Source organism: Chanodichthys erythropterus, chromosome 17 (genome assembly GCF_024489055.1).
Source record: "Chanodichthys erythropterus isolate Z2021 chromosome 17, ASM2448905v1, whole genome shotgun sequence".
Lineage (NCBI taxonomy): Eukaryota > Metazoa > Chordata > Actinopteri > Cypriniformes > Xenocyprididae > Chanodichthys > Chanodichthys erythropterus.
This window is the reverse complement of record NC_090237.1, coordinates 4,346,568-4,363,018: the sequence shown is the minus strand read 5'-3', so window position 1 is coordinate 4,363,018 and position 16,451 is coordinate 4,346,568. Positions and strand designations below refer to the sequence as shown.

Below are 16,451 nucleotides of genomic sequence, written 5' to 3'. Positions count from 1 at the left end.
ACAAAAGTGTTGTTGACATGCAAGACAGTGGATGAACAAAATTTCCACTCACCACTATTGTATGCACATTCAGTAAAAAAGCAACTCTTTATAATTTTGAAAGTCTTTAATGCATAATTTCATTCAACAAAACAGTATTAACAGAATATTGAGATTAAGTTTTTGGTACTAGCCTAAGAAACGTTATCTCTGTAAATCAGGTAGTATTCCACATTTAAGTAACAAACAAACTTGAACACTATTAGTACACTGCAAAAAAAAACAACAAAAAAAAAAACAACAAAAAAGAAACCATCTTGTGTATTGCAGTGTATTTTATCCCTTTAAAAACCTCAAAGAAAGAGAAATGTGCCGTGCGATGATCTAGAGAGCCAACTGTGCCACACGGTCTAAATACATAAAATCAAAAATAAATAATTACACAAACATACTGTGTGGCATTTCAAACTCTTGACAGGAAAGAATGCCAGTTGTTTGAATTCACTAGTGCTTTCCTCGTTTTTCGGCACAACAGGAAAAAAAAAAGTTAAAGCAATTTCAAAATATATTTTTAATTGTTTTTATTATGTTAAAATTGGAACAGGCAAGGTAAAAGTGTCCCTGTTTGCTTAGCTAAAAACAAGCTACTGATTGCAAAGCCTTACGACTAAGGCATAATGCAGCCAGGGGGCGCTGTAGAGCCGATTCCACTTCCTGCTAATCATTCATCTTGAATCATTTTACACTTTGTACATTAAAGGCATCGACACAAACTTCATTTACAAATTACCGTCCCACCACAACCATTCAAACCCTCCGCCCCACCCAAAACTCTCTGATTTGACAGTATGTTTATTCAGGCTACACTGCCCTGGCTCGGTTTAATAACCAGTGTTCGTATTTTTCCGATACGACTGAAGGACAGTTAAAGAAACCCCTTCTCTCCAGTTACAGCAGAGCCGCTTTAAAGGATTCAAAATCTCTGCGCAAAAGAACCAAAATGATTGATCGCGTCACCTGTCCTGATATATTTACAGTCCGCCATGACATGGCAAACAGAGGAAAACGATGCAGATTAGTAAAAACATGGTCTAAAGTTGCAGGACATCCCATACTTTGAGTAGGTAACAGTGATAGGCTCGATCTAAACCAGCTGAGAATCAATTTGATTGACTTTCAAGCAGATCATTCACATAAAACAAGACAGTTCTGTTTTCGAATGTGTTAAATAAAAAAGGGTTAATGTGGCATTACGTGTGTTTCTCTGGTTAGTTAGACAGAAGTATTATTTATGTATGTTGCCCATATTCATCTGCATCCCAATATTGAACCACAGTGCATACAGTTATGGTATTTAAATTAGAAATAATGAACTCTAAACCACAGTGATTCCAGAATCCTACAGGCGAACGAATGAATTACATGCAGAATTATGCTGAACCACAACATGTGTGTTAAGACTGAGTAAAACTACAATAAATTTAGTACAAGTACAAGAATAATTGTGAAGTCTGGATGTGCTACTCGTTTTAACAATGTCTAACCAACTGAAAAGCCAACAGAAGAAGAAACAATAAGAACAAATAAAACTAAATTATGCATTCGTAGCAGCTTGACACGACCGTCGAATTGTACTTTTCAGTTGTAAAAGGTTTGATTAATGCATGAACGCACCTGAAGAGCTACCGGTAACTGATCAAATCCAACTCTTCATAGCAAAGACAGTAGATCAGACGGTTTTACCCTCTCGGATCTGTGCTGTGGCGGCCCTGAAGGGTCTCGGGTGACGGATTTACACAAGGAGCTCTGGTTGGGGTGAATTATATTTATCTGCAGGACATTCAGAGAACAAAGACATGGGCGTCTGCATCTCAAGAAGATTGGAAGGAGAACGGAGGAGTGAAAAGGGCTAGAAAGAGAGACAGAAACAGAGAATGTGGGGGGAACGGGGTCCATCTTTTGAATCATGGTATAGCAAACTGCACCACCAGCTCTTCCTTGGCATCTACTTTGATTTGTGAGATGGCGCTGTAGGCGTACGCAGCGATCTTAGAGACCTGAGGAGGAGAGAACACAATAAATCAAACAAAACACTGAAAAATTTTTATTAAATTCTTAATTTATATACAGTACTGTGAGTATAAATACAGTACTGTGACCCTGTTGGGTCAGGAAGAGTTTTATTCAGCAAGGATGCATTTTACATTGATCAAAAGCGACAGTAAAGTTTGTTACAAAAGACTTCCGTTTCAAATAAACGCTGTTCTTTTGATTCATCAAAGACAAAAAATAAAAAAAAATGTATCATGGTTTCCACAAAGATAGGAAGCATTGATAATAATCAGAAATGTTTCTTGAGCAGCAAATCAGCAAGTTACAATGATTTCTGAAGGATCATGTGACACTGAAGTGCCTTCCAAGGACAATCTTGGCATATGTGCAATATGTCCATACGCCTCCAGTTTAAACCGCCAAGACTAGCCTTACAAGTTCATCAAATTTTTTTCTTCAAGTCTGTTCGTAAGTAAGACTGAAGAAAAGTAAGACTGCTAGTTGGTCAGACTACATCTTAAAGGGATAGTTCACCCAAAAATGAAAATCCATCCTAGGTGTATGACTTTCTTCTCAAAAAAAAAAAAAAAAACCCTGTCACGAATTACACACATCCCGTCCACATGCAGCCCAATTTTTGAGACCATGCAGACAGTCCACATACAACAGTGCAAGTGCGAGTGATTTGAGTGCTTGAAACAGCAGTCCAGCATTACAACGCTCAAGGCCAAAGGCAAGAGACGCGTCCAGATGCGGAAAGTCAAGTATACCAGGGCCTTTCATCGATGTGCGTATGACCGGAAGCTAGTTATTTTAGTTTTTAAAAATTGATTTTTTCTTACACAAATGCATCACTTTGCTTCAGAAGGCCTTTGTTAACATCCTGGAGCCGTATGGATTATATTTACGATGGATGAATGCACTTTTTGGGGCTTCAAAATCTCATCCTCTATTCACTGCCATTGTAAAGCTTGGAAGAGCCAGGACATTATTTAATATAACTCCGATTGTGTTTGTCTGAAAGAATAAAGTCGTATACACCTAGGATGGCTTGAGGGTGAGTAAATCATGGGGTAATTTTCATTTTTGGGTGAACTATCCCTTTAAGACACTGACTTAATGGCTATGTTTGTGCAACCAGCCCCTGGCAGCCGTTTCGGGCATCCAAGACCAAGTCCTATCTAACTGAATAGGAGAATCCTAAAATCTCAAAAACTCCTAACATTTCAAATCAGCAACGAAAGCGGACATGAAATCTGTCTCATAAACGTTGTTGCAAAATGATCAAATAGCATTAAAAAGGGCTTACTTTTCAGGGTAGTCCTACAAATGCGCATATGCAGTTCTAAGTGTTTCTAAGCTGCAGTGAAGCAATGACTTCATCAATCAGCGATTGGCTCTCTTATTTAGAAGGCGGGACTTATTCTACCAGATTGCACTTTGCACTTTCTTTCATAACTTAAAGGGAAAGTTCACCCAAAAATGAAAATTACTCACCCTCAAGCCATCCTAGGTGTTCTGACGAACACAATCTGAGATATATTTAAAAATATCCTTAGTCCTCCAAGCTTTATAGTGGTAGTGAATGGGGGGCCAAAATAAATGCATCCATCCACCATAAATATAATCCATATGTCTCCAGGGGGTTAATAAAGATCTTCTATAGAGAAACGATGGGTTTTTGTCAGAAAAATAATTATCCATATTTAAAACTTTATGAAGAAAAATAACTAGCTTCTGCCAGACGACCATACGCATACTGCACAAGTCGACTTGTGCCAAATAAGTAACCCGTGACGTAATGTATGATGTAGGAGTATCGTAAGCTTAGACGTCTCTCGCGGTTTAAACAAATAGGATCGTGCAACAAACTCAAGCTCCTCTTCTCTTATATCAAAATCCTCTGACATTTCTCTTTATTTCTCATTTTAGACTTCTAATTCGCTTCTGCGTTTATCATTGCGGCATGCGTCGGGTCAGAGGTCACTCTTCCGCCGCAAATCGATGCGTACGGCCGTCTGCCAAAAGCTAGTTATTATAGTTAATAAAGTTTTAAATATGGATATTTTCGTTTCAAAAATGCATCGCTTCACTTCAGAAGGCCTTATTAACCCCCTGGAGACATAAGGATTATATTTATGATTGAAGGATGCATTTATTTTGGGTTTTAAACTCAGGCACTCCCATTATAAGCTTGGAGGACTAAGGATATTTTTAAATATAACTCTGTGTTCGTCTGAAAAAAGACCTAGGATGGCTTGAGGGTGAGTAAACCATGGGATTTCATTTTTGGGTGAACTATCCTTTTAAGTAATATGAGTGCGCCGTCTTTGTATATCTAAAGTCTTTGTCACTATCGGTAGTCAATCACTAATAATTTCCTCAATAGACCTTTGCCGACTTTGTGGCATTGTGGACTGGGTCTCACACTCTTTTTTTCCCCTCACATAAGAAAGCACTGTTAGTTAAAACAATATTTTTGTGTCCATTTATTTGTTTCATATGCAGCCGTGCATAAAGCAGACTAACATAAAGTCATTTAATAGCATGTGTGCAATGAAACCGACCTGCTGTACGTCTGCGTAGGGGACCAGGTCAGCGGCGAGCACCTGATGAGGTTGGCTGGTCAATGACGGGAGAGGAACCGGCTTCTTCTGAGACAGCGTTCTGCTCAACACCTCCAGCTTGGTGCTTTAACATAAATACATGATTCAGCTCAATACACACATACACTCATTTTAAAACAAACTACAAAGCAAATGTAAACAAATGTTGATCAGTTACAGTACTATCACTTGTTAATTCCCTTCTTGTTAAATGTAAAAAAAAATTCTATAGTCCTCTTTAGACTTTCTATTAACTGTAAGTAACTTTGCAACTACATTTCAACTAACTCTCATTGCAGTATTAGTAGACTGTTAGGGTTACAGTTACTTGTAGTCAGCAGAATGTCTGTTGTGGGAACAACAAATTAAAGTGTTAGCAGATATTAAGCAGGCAGTCTACTAATGCCAGTGTTTGTACAGATACTGTAAAATAAAATTCCAGGACTTTTAAGGAAAGAGAAACGTGTCTTGCGGTGATCTACAGATTCTCTTGTACATATCAATGGCATTTCAGTACTGTAACACACCTGTACTGTCTGGCTCTGTCCATGTATTCATGCTGCTCCATGCCTTGAGAATCAACAGCCGACACATCAATTATGTTCCTACCCAAGAGAAAAAGAAAATGTTTTCATCTGCCAACAGCACTGATTGCAGAAAACTGTGTGCTAAAATAAAAAAAAGGAAACACGTGTGTCATACAAGGCTGTCCGCTGCAGGATGACTGTGAGCAAGGCCTGCTCATCTGTGCGGTTGGACGTCAGGTTGTCTGCGTTTCGCTCCGAGCCATTGGTGGGTTTTCTCTCCTGGTTTGGGTCAGGAATCAATGGCTTCACCTCGTCACTGTTCTGCACAAAAGAGTCAAGAGGAACCTGGTCAAAAGCATGATCCTTGAAAGACCACCGGCACACATTCTTAAAGGGATTGTTCTCCCAAAATGTTACTGACATTCTTCCAAATACTTCCTTTGTGTTCAACAGAAGAAAGAAATACAGGTTTGGAACTTGAGGGTGAGTAAATGATGACAGAATTTTCATTTTTGTGGGAACTATCCCTTTAAGAAGGCAACACTAACCTAAAATACTGAATAAATAACTATTTGTCTATACGCTGTAATTATTAACCAACATACGTGTAAAAAAATAAAGTATACCCAGGCCTTCAAGGGCAAAACCTAAAAGACAGTACCTTCAATGACCTGTAGATGGCGATATCACTTCTTCATAGCAGAAATAAACTGCTGCAGAAAAAGTTAGGTGCCATGCAAAATATAACGAGTAACCACTCACAGATGTACTTACATATACTTATTCAAAAATATAGTCAAGTAGAGAGTAAAAGTTTCTGATATCTTTGATACTCAATAAAACTACTGAAGTAGCCAAAAAGATACTCAAGTACAGCAACATTTACTCAAATACTTTACACCACTGTTAAAGACCATTTTATAGAGATTTTTCTTAAAAAACACATACAGCCAAATCTATGAAATATTTTATGCATAAAAAAAAACTAGTAGAAAAAAATCCAGTGTGGTCCAAACGTACAATTTTTTTGTAAATAACGTTTTACATGTCTGATATAATAATATTAGAAATTATATTGTAAGCATAACAATATGAGAATTTAGAGAAAATTATTATGAGAATATTTAGAAATGTAAACTTTATTTGTATTTGGCTTTCTATATTAAAAGGTGCAATATGTAAATTTTTTGTCCTCTCAAGGTCGCTAGAGGCCTATTCAAAACAAAGGCGTAGCTTGATGACGCCAAGTTTGAGTGCAGAATCTTGGGACATGTGGACATGACAGCCGGTGGAAAAGAATTGAGATAGGACTCGGGCAGAAATCATGTTCATGGATGTGATTATTAACGTTACTGTAGTATGAAGCAGAGCAGGAGCGAGTGTTGTGGAGCTGAACGAGAAGCTGGAGTGATTGATCAACACACGCCTCACAAGAAGCAGGACTTTTATTATGACACAGTCGCTGGTGCCGATTCCGCTTTTCCAGTAATGGTTATTAGGTAACACAGCTCTGTTTGTCATATTAGATACATTTGAGAGTGTCGAAAATTATGTTATAAAGTTATAGCGTTCACTCGGCGATTAATCGTTTGCAAAATAAAAGTCTGTGTTTACATAATATATATGTGTGTGTTCTGTGTATAATAATTATGTATATATAAATACACACACATACAGGTATAAAGTTTAGAAATATATGCATGTATTATAAATAGGACTGGGCGATGTATCGAATGCTTTTGTCACGCGCATTTCTTCAGTAAAGCCGGTTCCCTGATTACCGCTAAATCGCCATCACCTGCTTTCAAATGGAGCGGCATTTAATAGACAGAGCCGTAGATCACTGATAAGACACGCAGTATCGCGTTCAATATCGACGGCGATACATATCGATATTGAACACGATATTGCGTGGCTTATCAGTAAGAAATGCGCGTGACAAAAGCATTCGATACATCGCCCAGCCCTAATTATAAATATATATATTTATATACATTTTATATTACATATAAACAAATATTTATATATAAATATAACATTTTTCTTAAATATATACATGAATGTGTGTGTGTTTATATATACATAATTATTATACACAGAACACACACATATATATATTACATAAACACAGACTTATTTTGCAAACGATTAATCGCGATTAATCGTTGCAGCCCTTATCTATTAAAACATGTAAATATTAAAGCGTCTTTGGTGTTTCCATGGTTTCTACAAAATAAAACCGGAAACCGAGGGTAACGCGGGTATGACGCATTTGACAGGCGACTCCTCACACGTCCCGGGGCCTTGGTTAAAATACCAATTTTCTCATGATTTACAAATAGTTGGAAACATTTTGGATATTGTAAGCACTCAAGTGAACAAAATATATAACACTGGTCTCGTGTTTTTTTTTGATATTTTACTGCAAAAATCTTACATATTACACCTTTAAACTGATCAAAATCATAAATCACAGATTTTCAATGTACTCGCTCTCTCTCACACTTTTGCTCAATAATTACAGAAATGACCAGGCCTGGATTTGAAAACCCACTGATATTAATATCACACTTTCCATGACATTGGGAACCCTGAATACTTATTTTCCTCATTCATGACCACACGTCAGATCTATAGGGGTCTGAGTAACACATCTGATCCACAGGCACATACTCTCAATTTATGACATTTCCTATGTCTAATCATCATGGATCCAGCAGTGGAGCCTATAACTCTGTTTACAAAAACAAACTAATTAAATAAGGCATTAAGTAAGTTTGTTGTAGTTTTGAAAAACACACACAATATTGGCTTGTTCGTGCATCCAGAACTACAAACACACACCGACATTAAATGTGTGTTGTATGTTATTGTTACAGGAATACAAACGCCACATTCAGCAGTATTTTATAGCTGTTATATGTGTATTTTGATTAAATCTTCTCTACCTGATCCGACGGATCGCTATCGCTGCTGAAACAGCACCCCATGATAGGCGTTCAGCAGGTTCAATCTCCTTTCTGTGTGAGTTTTTCGTCTCAGGAGCTGTTTTTTATTTTGCTTGTCTTTTGGCTGTATAGAGCTTCGTTGCAAACGCAGGGACCATCACATGACAGCGCTGCCAGAAGTGTCACGTGACTTCCGTTTTCACACAACTACCCTAGCACGTCAATTCCGCCCGTCGCGTGACCGAGCCGTTATGTTCGTTTTCGACTGATATAAAAATAAAATTAAGGTGTTGTAAGCGATTTCAGCGCTTTAATTATTATCTAAATTAAACAAAAACGTCATACAACGCGATTGTTTCTATTTGGCTAAATTCAGGCGTGATATTCACCCAATTAGGCTACAACACTTTTTTTTTTGGCCAAAAATATTAACAAATATCACGTTATTAATAATGCTGGTTATTTAATATAGTAATTAATTAATCATATAATTAGATAAACATATTGGCTTATAATAAGAGTAAACATTGATTTTGTAAAAGAACTAGCTCCCTGTTTAGCCATTTTCTTTTATTAAAACATCTGTAGGAATGTTCGCAGTTCCTACAATTATGGGAAAATTAGAAAACCGTTCTGGGATAATTATGGGATTAAAAAGTATCTTTACCAAAATGAATGGTATTTCTAAATAAATATATAAAGTCACACCTCTCTTCCTGTTTATCCTAGATTAGTGAATGTTTACGCTAATTTTATTGGTGTCAACAGGCTGGAAAAAAAACTACAGGATCATCACTATTGATGTATTTTTTATCTTTTACCCCTCACATTAAATACAACCGAAAATATACAAAAATCTACAGAAACACACTACTCAATCTTAATTTTGTCATTACACCAAGCGTAGGAGATGTTTATGTGCTTTGATGCTGCAAATAGGCAACTGTTGTGTTGAACTCAGCACTGGACAAAAAGTTAGTGGATTCTAACTTAAACACCTCTGATTGGCCATCGCATTCAAGAATTTAACAGACATGTCTGTGATTTGCTACATTGCTAAACGCTGCAAAAACAAATCTGAAATCGCATGCTGTTGAGTAGGTACTACATTTGAATTTAAATTTACTTTACAACCATTGAAAAAGCATGTTCTATATAGTATGAATGAATTTGGATGTACTATGTCTAATCTGTTGTTACTTTCACATGACCTACCAACGTCAATTACGCATGATTTTTTCCCAAACCAGTTCAGCGAAAATCCCTCCCTGAAGCCGATTCTAAACATTTCATTGGCCATGTCAATAACAATAACGATTGCCTACACCCAACCCTGATACCTAAACCTACCCGTCACTTTAACCTCAGCCAATGAAATTGAGATTTCCACTGAACCGTTTGGGGAAAGAAAATCACGTGTCAGTTACATCCCTTCAACTCCATTCACTCTCCCGTGGCCTCATGGGATAGTAAAATGTCCATTGTATGCACCCTTCAGAATCTCACTGGAAGTAGTAAGTCATCCAGGTACTTTTCGCCTACTGTTTTTCGAATACTGTGAATTCGGACATACTACTCCATTTGCATACTATTTTTTGCGTACTATATAGTAGAGAAGTATTCGATTTCGGACGCAGCTATTGTAAATAGAAAATTCTGAATTCTGCAAACACAGATATGCACTGAAATGTTTGCCAAATCTCCAATATGCTAATATTATGGAGACAACTGATCTGGGAACAGCAGTTAAGAGGAGGTTTTCTGTCTAAAAGCAATCAAAAGCTGCAGCAGGCAGTGGTTTAAGTGAGAAGCCTTGCCCAGCCATGCCACCTATGATTATTTACCTTTGTGTATTGTTCTTATTCTGTTCACTGGCCATTTTATCTATAAATGGATTTTGTTGTTTTCATGAAACTGTTGGCTGACAATAAATCGCATTTAACACCTTATTTTACCAAGGTCCACTCTCCTTAAAGTTTCTGGCCTCACCACTGTTGTAGGCTTAATTCAACTTCATGCTGTGCTGCAAAGATCGCAATGAAAAAAAGTTGCGACAAAAGCAGACTATGGGGTTGGCTCACGTCGGCAGCGTCTGGGTCCAAAGTTAGCCTGACACACCAAACTGACGCTCAACAGCCAAGTAGCACATTCGTTCTGCGCCTGTGTAAGATGAAATACCTTTCCATACCAGTAGGTGGCAGAAGCTGAACAGCCAATCAGAATGATCAGATGGCCCGACGGAACAACAAGCTCCAACACCGATTCAACATGTCAAATCGGCCAAAAAAAGCTGACGAGGACCAACTTCAGCCGATGGTGCGGAACACATTGACAAAACTTAGTCGGTCGATGAACAAAAACTGGTGAAAGCCTTGATGATGACACACTTTATTCTCATTGGTCAGATTCCGTGATGACAAGGACGACATGTGTTGCTTGTTTTTTCTTAGACATGTTCCTGTATTTACCAATATTGATATTGAATATCTGATATTCAAACAAAACACACAAAACATTAATAATAATTACGTTATGTAGTAAATACGTATTCTTATTTAAATCGCATCCACTTCTTTGGCTACAATCAACGCAAAAATCTCGTGGTCTGCTATGAATGATGTTGGTTCAGCATACTATGGAAAGCACAGTGTCTGACCCGACCTGCAACCACCAGATCTCACCAGCCGGTGGCAGGCTAGTGTAGTTCATCTCGAACAAACCTTATATCTATGTATTCAAAAGAAGAAGGTGCCCTATAATTAGGCTGCAAAGATGCAAGGGAGACATGTAGAAAAACAATACTGTAACTGTAATCGGTTGAATAGGATGTTAAATCCATATATTATATATTATTATTGTGTATTATTAATTATTATGATAGTGCATTTTCTTCATAACAGTGCGGAGATGTGATTTACTGAATGCGGCCCCTTTAACAAACATGAAACCCCGCGCACTGAGGATGCGCAGAAGAGAGAAGCGCGAGAACATGCGTGTTTGTTTTCTTTCTTCTCTCTCTTATTGTTGTTTCCTTTTACATTGTGATGAATGTAACAGTATGTTATGTTAATGTTCTTGTACTGCATCTAGTCATCTGAAACTGCACCAAAAAAATTCATACTGGACACCTAAAATTACGAGCGAGTTCATACTGGAGTGAAGCCATAATACTGTATTCAGTGTGAGAATAGTTTTTAAACGTTTACCAAGCCTTCGCACACATATGAACAAATGTTACAAGTGAGCAGCATTTGTTTTCATGTCAAATAGTAAATACTGTGAGATAAAATATGGAGTTTTTCCACTCAACAGTCAACCCTTTCTGTCAGGATGGATTGTGTGCTAAATAGGTGTTTCTAGAATTCGATATATTCATGTCATTTTCATATTCACTAAGTGTACTAAATTGTCTTCTGATTGTACATGCAATTATATGGAATAAAACAGAAATAAAATCTTGTCCTGATCGATCTATTTATTTTGCACACATAGAATGAATTATAGAACTTTTACATTCACAAACAGCTATACATTTGCCTGAAAGTTAAAATTCGAAAAAGAATAGGGGCGCTTTAGGAATATGCGGCCCCTTTAAGAAATCTGACACCGCTCGCTCTGAGGAGGATGCGCAGAAGAGAGAAGACGAGACGAGACGTGACGAGTGCTGAAACTTTCACCAGCTGAAGCTGAAAGCGACGCTGATAACGGTCGTGAATAAAAGACAAATGTGGAATATTTTCTCCGGATGCCATATTTTTCCAGTCTGCAGGTGCGAGATGTTCCTCAGACGACAGAGTTTAAGTGTTTAAGTACTAATGCAATGAATGCATTGTCTGCCCTGGTTTATTACTATTAGAGTGTAATAATATGTTGGCAGAGATTTTGCACAGATTCTGTTTCAGCCTGTTCACATTAATACAGTTTGCTTAATGTGCCACTTTAGAGAAGATCACAGACATCACCATGATGAATGAGGTGAAAACAGGGAACTTTTGGAGACGAGGCTTTTCAGCAGCTCCCTTAAAAATGATGGTCCTGTTATTTCTGTCAGACCTTGAACAAACCTTGTTTAAATTAAGTTCATATTTAATTTGTATCAAAATACTCCATATTCCTGACAGAAAACATAAGATTTCACTTAATTTAAAGGCATGATATGTAAGTTTTCGCTGCCAGAGTTCGCATTTTCAAAACAATTACAAAGGCTAAGTTTGATGACGCTATGAAGGAGAGTGGAATGATGGGAGATGTCGTTTTCACCATACAAAGTATGTATCACCATACATTAACAAATCATGTTCACGGATGAGGTAATGCATTAGTTTTTGTATTATCTGTAACGTTACATTTGATCACACTATTTTATGTCATCATAGTGAATTCGCTGCAAGGAACATGAAATTTAATGTTATATTAGCCTGTTACTGATATGTGACTTTGTCAAATTATTTGGTGGGTTAATGTTGCGCAGTTTTATACGTTTAAATCATAAGTAAGTAAATTTGAACGAACCCACAGTATTTGCAAGTAATACCTAAATATGTTTGTGCCACATACTATATTTAATTTCACTGCCATAGACTTTGTCACCAGACTTGATAAAAAGCGTTACTGAAGTACAAGTGCAATATAACTAAGAATTATGTATAATTACAAACACTTGATAGTTTTTCAAGTGAATCTACCTTTGCATTATCAGCTATCACATCATATCTGTATCTTGCATTGTTTATATGTGCTATTATTGACATTCTCTATTCAGATCATCTGTACATGACTATTACTAATAGAACAATAAATAATATATATTTGCTTTCCTCGCTACTAAAACATGCGAGAGCGGAGTCCAAGTTTGTCGTGAAGCTCTCTACATCTGAAAAATGCCATGCCAATATTGATCCTTGTTTTATTTCTCAGTTTGTCCCAAAGCCTGCTTGCCTCCGTTGATCTATGATTACGTTTTGTTTTTTGTTGTTTTATTCCCCGGGGATTTTCTGTACCCGCCAATGAATAATCGTGATCCATGATGACTGAACAACACAACAGCGGCATCCTAGATGCAAGTCTAGACATGAGTTGCTTTGGTTTCTACAAGTGGAAACTGAGGATAGTGTGGATATTACCATATTGATAGGCGAAAATAACAAGGAATGAGTCATAATTTAAAATTGGAATTTCTCTGGATTTACAATTCCTTGGGAACTTTTGGGATAATGTAAGTACACGGCTGCATGAAATATATCACACTGCAAGTGGTTTTTGGATATTTTATTACAAAAATCTTACATATGGTGCCTTTAAATGTATTTAAAGTAATCCATATTATTTAGCATATTCTTTTTGATTTCCACAGATGTGGTCCTGTGGGTGTCAGTATCACGCAGTGATCACAGTTCACACCTGCAGTGAAGCTCCTCCCACAACAATTCACCAATAAATACTGGAAATATTCACATCATCCTACAAGAGAAGGACAAACTCCAGGTGTAGCAGCTGAAATCTGTGTGACTGTTAAAGATGGAGTTTATTAAAGAGGAGATTGAAGACATGAGTGTTTCAGAACCATCCAGAATAAAACATGAAGATACTGAGCAACAAATAGGTTGGTGTCCATTCTTGATTTTTCTTTGTTGATTGCTTTGGTGGCTGTGAAATAATAATCAGTATATAGATGATAAATGATCTAAATGATGCATAAATGCATCTAAATGATCATAACCCAGTTTTAATCATATTACATTTACATTTAGTCATTTAGCAGACGCTTTTTTTCAAAGCGACTTAAAAATGAGAATAGTAGATGCAATCGAATCAACATTAACAATATTAACAAGTCAATGATAGAACTGACTGTTGCACATCAAAAGATACTTTATGCTCACACAAACAGGTGTCATGTTTTCTGCTAAATGTTTTTAATTTTCACATTTAGCCATATTGAACTGGTTCTAACTGCTTAATACGTTTATTTTAGACCAGAAGAAAGTGACGGAGCAAAGACACAAACTAAATGAAGTAAATTATCACTGTGACTTCAAAACTCCAGGAACAAATGCCAAAAAACTGCACACCTGCTCACAGTGTGGAAGGAGTTTCACAAATAAAGGAAACCTTAACAGACACATGAGAGTTCACACTGGAGAAAAACCGTATACATGTACTCAGTGTGGAAAGACTTTTTCTCAAGCAGCAAGTCTGAATAAACATCTGCACATTCACTCTGGAGAAAGACCATTCAACTGTGATCAGTGTGGTAAAGGTTTTAATTCATCATCAAATCTAAACAGTCACCTGAAAGTTCATTCAAATGAGAAGCCTTATGTGTGTTCACTATGTGGAAAGAGTTTTTCACGGCTGGACAATTTTAAATTGCACCAGAAAGTACATACAGGTGTAAAAGATCATGTGTGTTTGGAGTGTGGGAAGAGCTTTACTGCATCCTGTGAACTGAAACGGCACCAAAGAATTCACACTGGAGAAAAACCGTATACATGCACTCAGTGTGGAAAGAGTTTTTCTCAAGCATCAGCTCTCAGTGTTCATCTGCTCCGTCACTCTGGAAAAAAAACATTTAAATGTGATCATTGTGGTAAAGATTTTATTTTGTCATCAGAACTAAGACAACACCTGAAAGTTCATTCAGATGAGAGACCTTATGTGTGTTCTCTCTGTGGAAGGAGTTTTACATGGCTGAAGAGTTTTAAACTGCACCAGAAAACACATAAGTGAAAGATTGTGTGTTTTGAGTGTGGGAAGAGATTTACTGCATCTAGTAACATTTTTTTTTACAAGTAAGTGTACTTTTTGTACTGTGTACAGGTGTACTGTGATGGGTAATACAATTACACATTAAATTTTGCATGGCACCTAACTTTTTCTGCAGCAGTTTGTTTCTGTTATAAATAAGCAATATTGCCATCTAAGGGCACTGAAGGTACTATATCTTGTGTGTTTTGCCTTTACTTCCCCAAACCTGTCAACAAGGCTACTTTGTGTGAATTCGAGTGCATTAGCAGTGGTAGTTGCTGAATTGCAGATGTTTGATTTAGGAGATGAGGTCTTGACTGCAGCCGGTGATGAGGCTGAAATCAGCACATCCAGTGCAAGTAGACTTTGGCTAGTTAATTATACTTAACATTATTTTATTTATCCACTATATTGACAAGACTTTTTTGAAGGATATCATTTTATTTATGGCCTTTTTGTGCACTAGAGCTTAACTGAGACTCAAAAGTTTTAAGAGGCTGTTGTGTCAACCTTGATTTATTACAATATTGAAGTGTTCAGTTTTATTTTGATTTTAGAAAATAAACATGATTTCTCATCTTACAAATCAATGGTTTCTTATTTGCACTGGAATGTCTCTGGTGTCGAGGACTAGTGTATCTTTGAGCCTACATTCAGAGTAAAATACTTAAGTAATGTTAAAATCAGATACTCTTAAGACTTTTACTCAAGTCGTATTGGAATTGACCCTTCGCCAGGAGTTTGATTGACAAGCGATCTAACCAATCATAATGCAGAATCTGCCATTTTGTCCGACAAAGCAGTCAGGAATTAGAAGATTAACCTCGATGGACTTGAACTTGAAAAATGCTGTGTATTTACATCTTTCCGCATTTTAAACAACATTCCTTCTCATGTTCATACATGTTTTTTGATGCTATAAATTAAATAGTAGGAAGAGATGATTGATTCATGAGCCGTTTGAGCTGAGGCACTACAGCAATCTGCCACAACACATTAAAGAGCCACAAAACGTTTATAATGTTTATTAAGCTTTCTCATATGAAAAAAAAAATGTTGCAAGTTATCAACATTTGTTTTTTATGTCAAATAGTAAATACTTTGAGGTAAAATATGGAATTTTTCCATTCAACAATCAACAACTCTTACAGTGTAAATAATGCTGTTGTTGTAGTTTATTTCTGTCAGGATGGGTTGTGCGCTAAATAGGTCTTATTTGAATTAGATATATTCATGTAATTTACATATTTACTAAGTGTATATTGTGTTCTGATTGTACATGCATGTACATGTATCGTAATACGGTGATCTATATATGTAACGTCTAGCTAGTAGTTGCTGTGCAAGTAAACCTCACTACTCTGATCTCAAGAGATGCTCTAGCGACTGATGCTAGAGGTTGCAGCTTTTAGCCTCCTCATTAGAGCATCCGACTCCCACACCGGAGACCCTGGTTTGAGGCCTGTGCATTGCGGGGTGAGTAGGACCTGGGTAGGGGGGGTTTATATATATATATATATATATATATATATATATATATGTTTGGGATGGACAGTATTATTGTCTACCAAATGATCAGGGGCCTGTACCAT

At 36.9% G+C, this 16,451-nt stretch overlaps 1 protein-coding gene across 1 annotated transcript; it reads right to left on the bottom strand.

Annotated features, from left to right (window-relative positions):
- Positions 1–109: 109 nt before the first annotated feature.
- On the bottom strand, positions 110–8,286 carry lamtor1 (late endosomal/lysosomal adaptor, MAPK and MTOR activator 1). The gene is made up of 5 exons (XM_067364643.1): positions 8,113–8,286; positions 5,340–5,485; positions 5,165–5,242; positions 4,599–4,722; positions 110–2,036 (listed from the first exon to the last, which is right to left on the bottom strand). The coding sequence occupies exons 1-5, from the start codon at positions 8,152–8,154 to the stop codon at positions 1,944–1,946; spliced, it is 483 nt and encodes a 160-aa protein (XP_067220744.1). The 5' UTR covers positions 8,155–8,286; the 3' UTR covers positions 110–1,943.
- Positions 8,287–16,451: the final 8,165 nt, after the last annotated feature.

Bases quoted from the DNA above. Each gene is read 5' to 3' on its own strand.
- lamtor1 (XM_067364643.1), bottom strand. From the start codon at position 8,154: ATGGGGTGCTGTTTCAGCAGCGATAGCGATCCGTCGGATCAG. The intron at 4,723-5,164 runs GTGTGTTACAGT...TTTATGTTAAAG, and splicing joins GACAGAGCCAGACAGTACAG to CACCAAGCTGGAGGTGTTGA. The intron at 2,037-4,598 runs GTCGGTTTCATT...TCTCCTCCTCAG, and splicing joins CCTACGCAGACGTACAGCAG to GTCTCTAAGATCGCTGCGTA.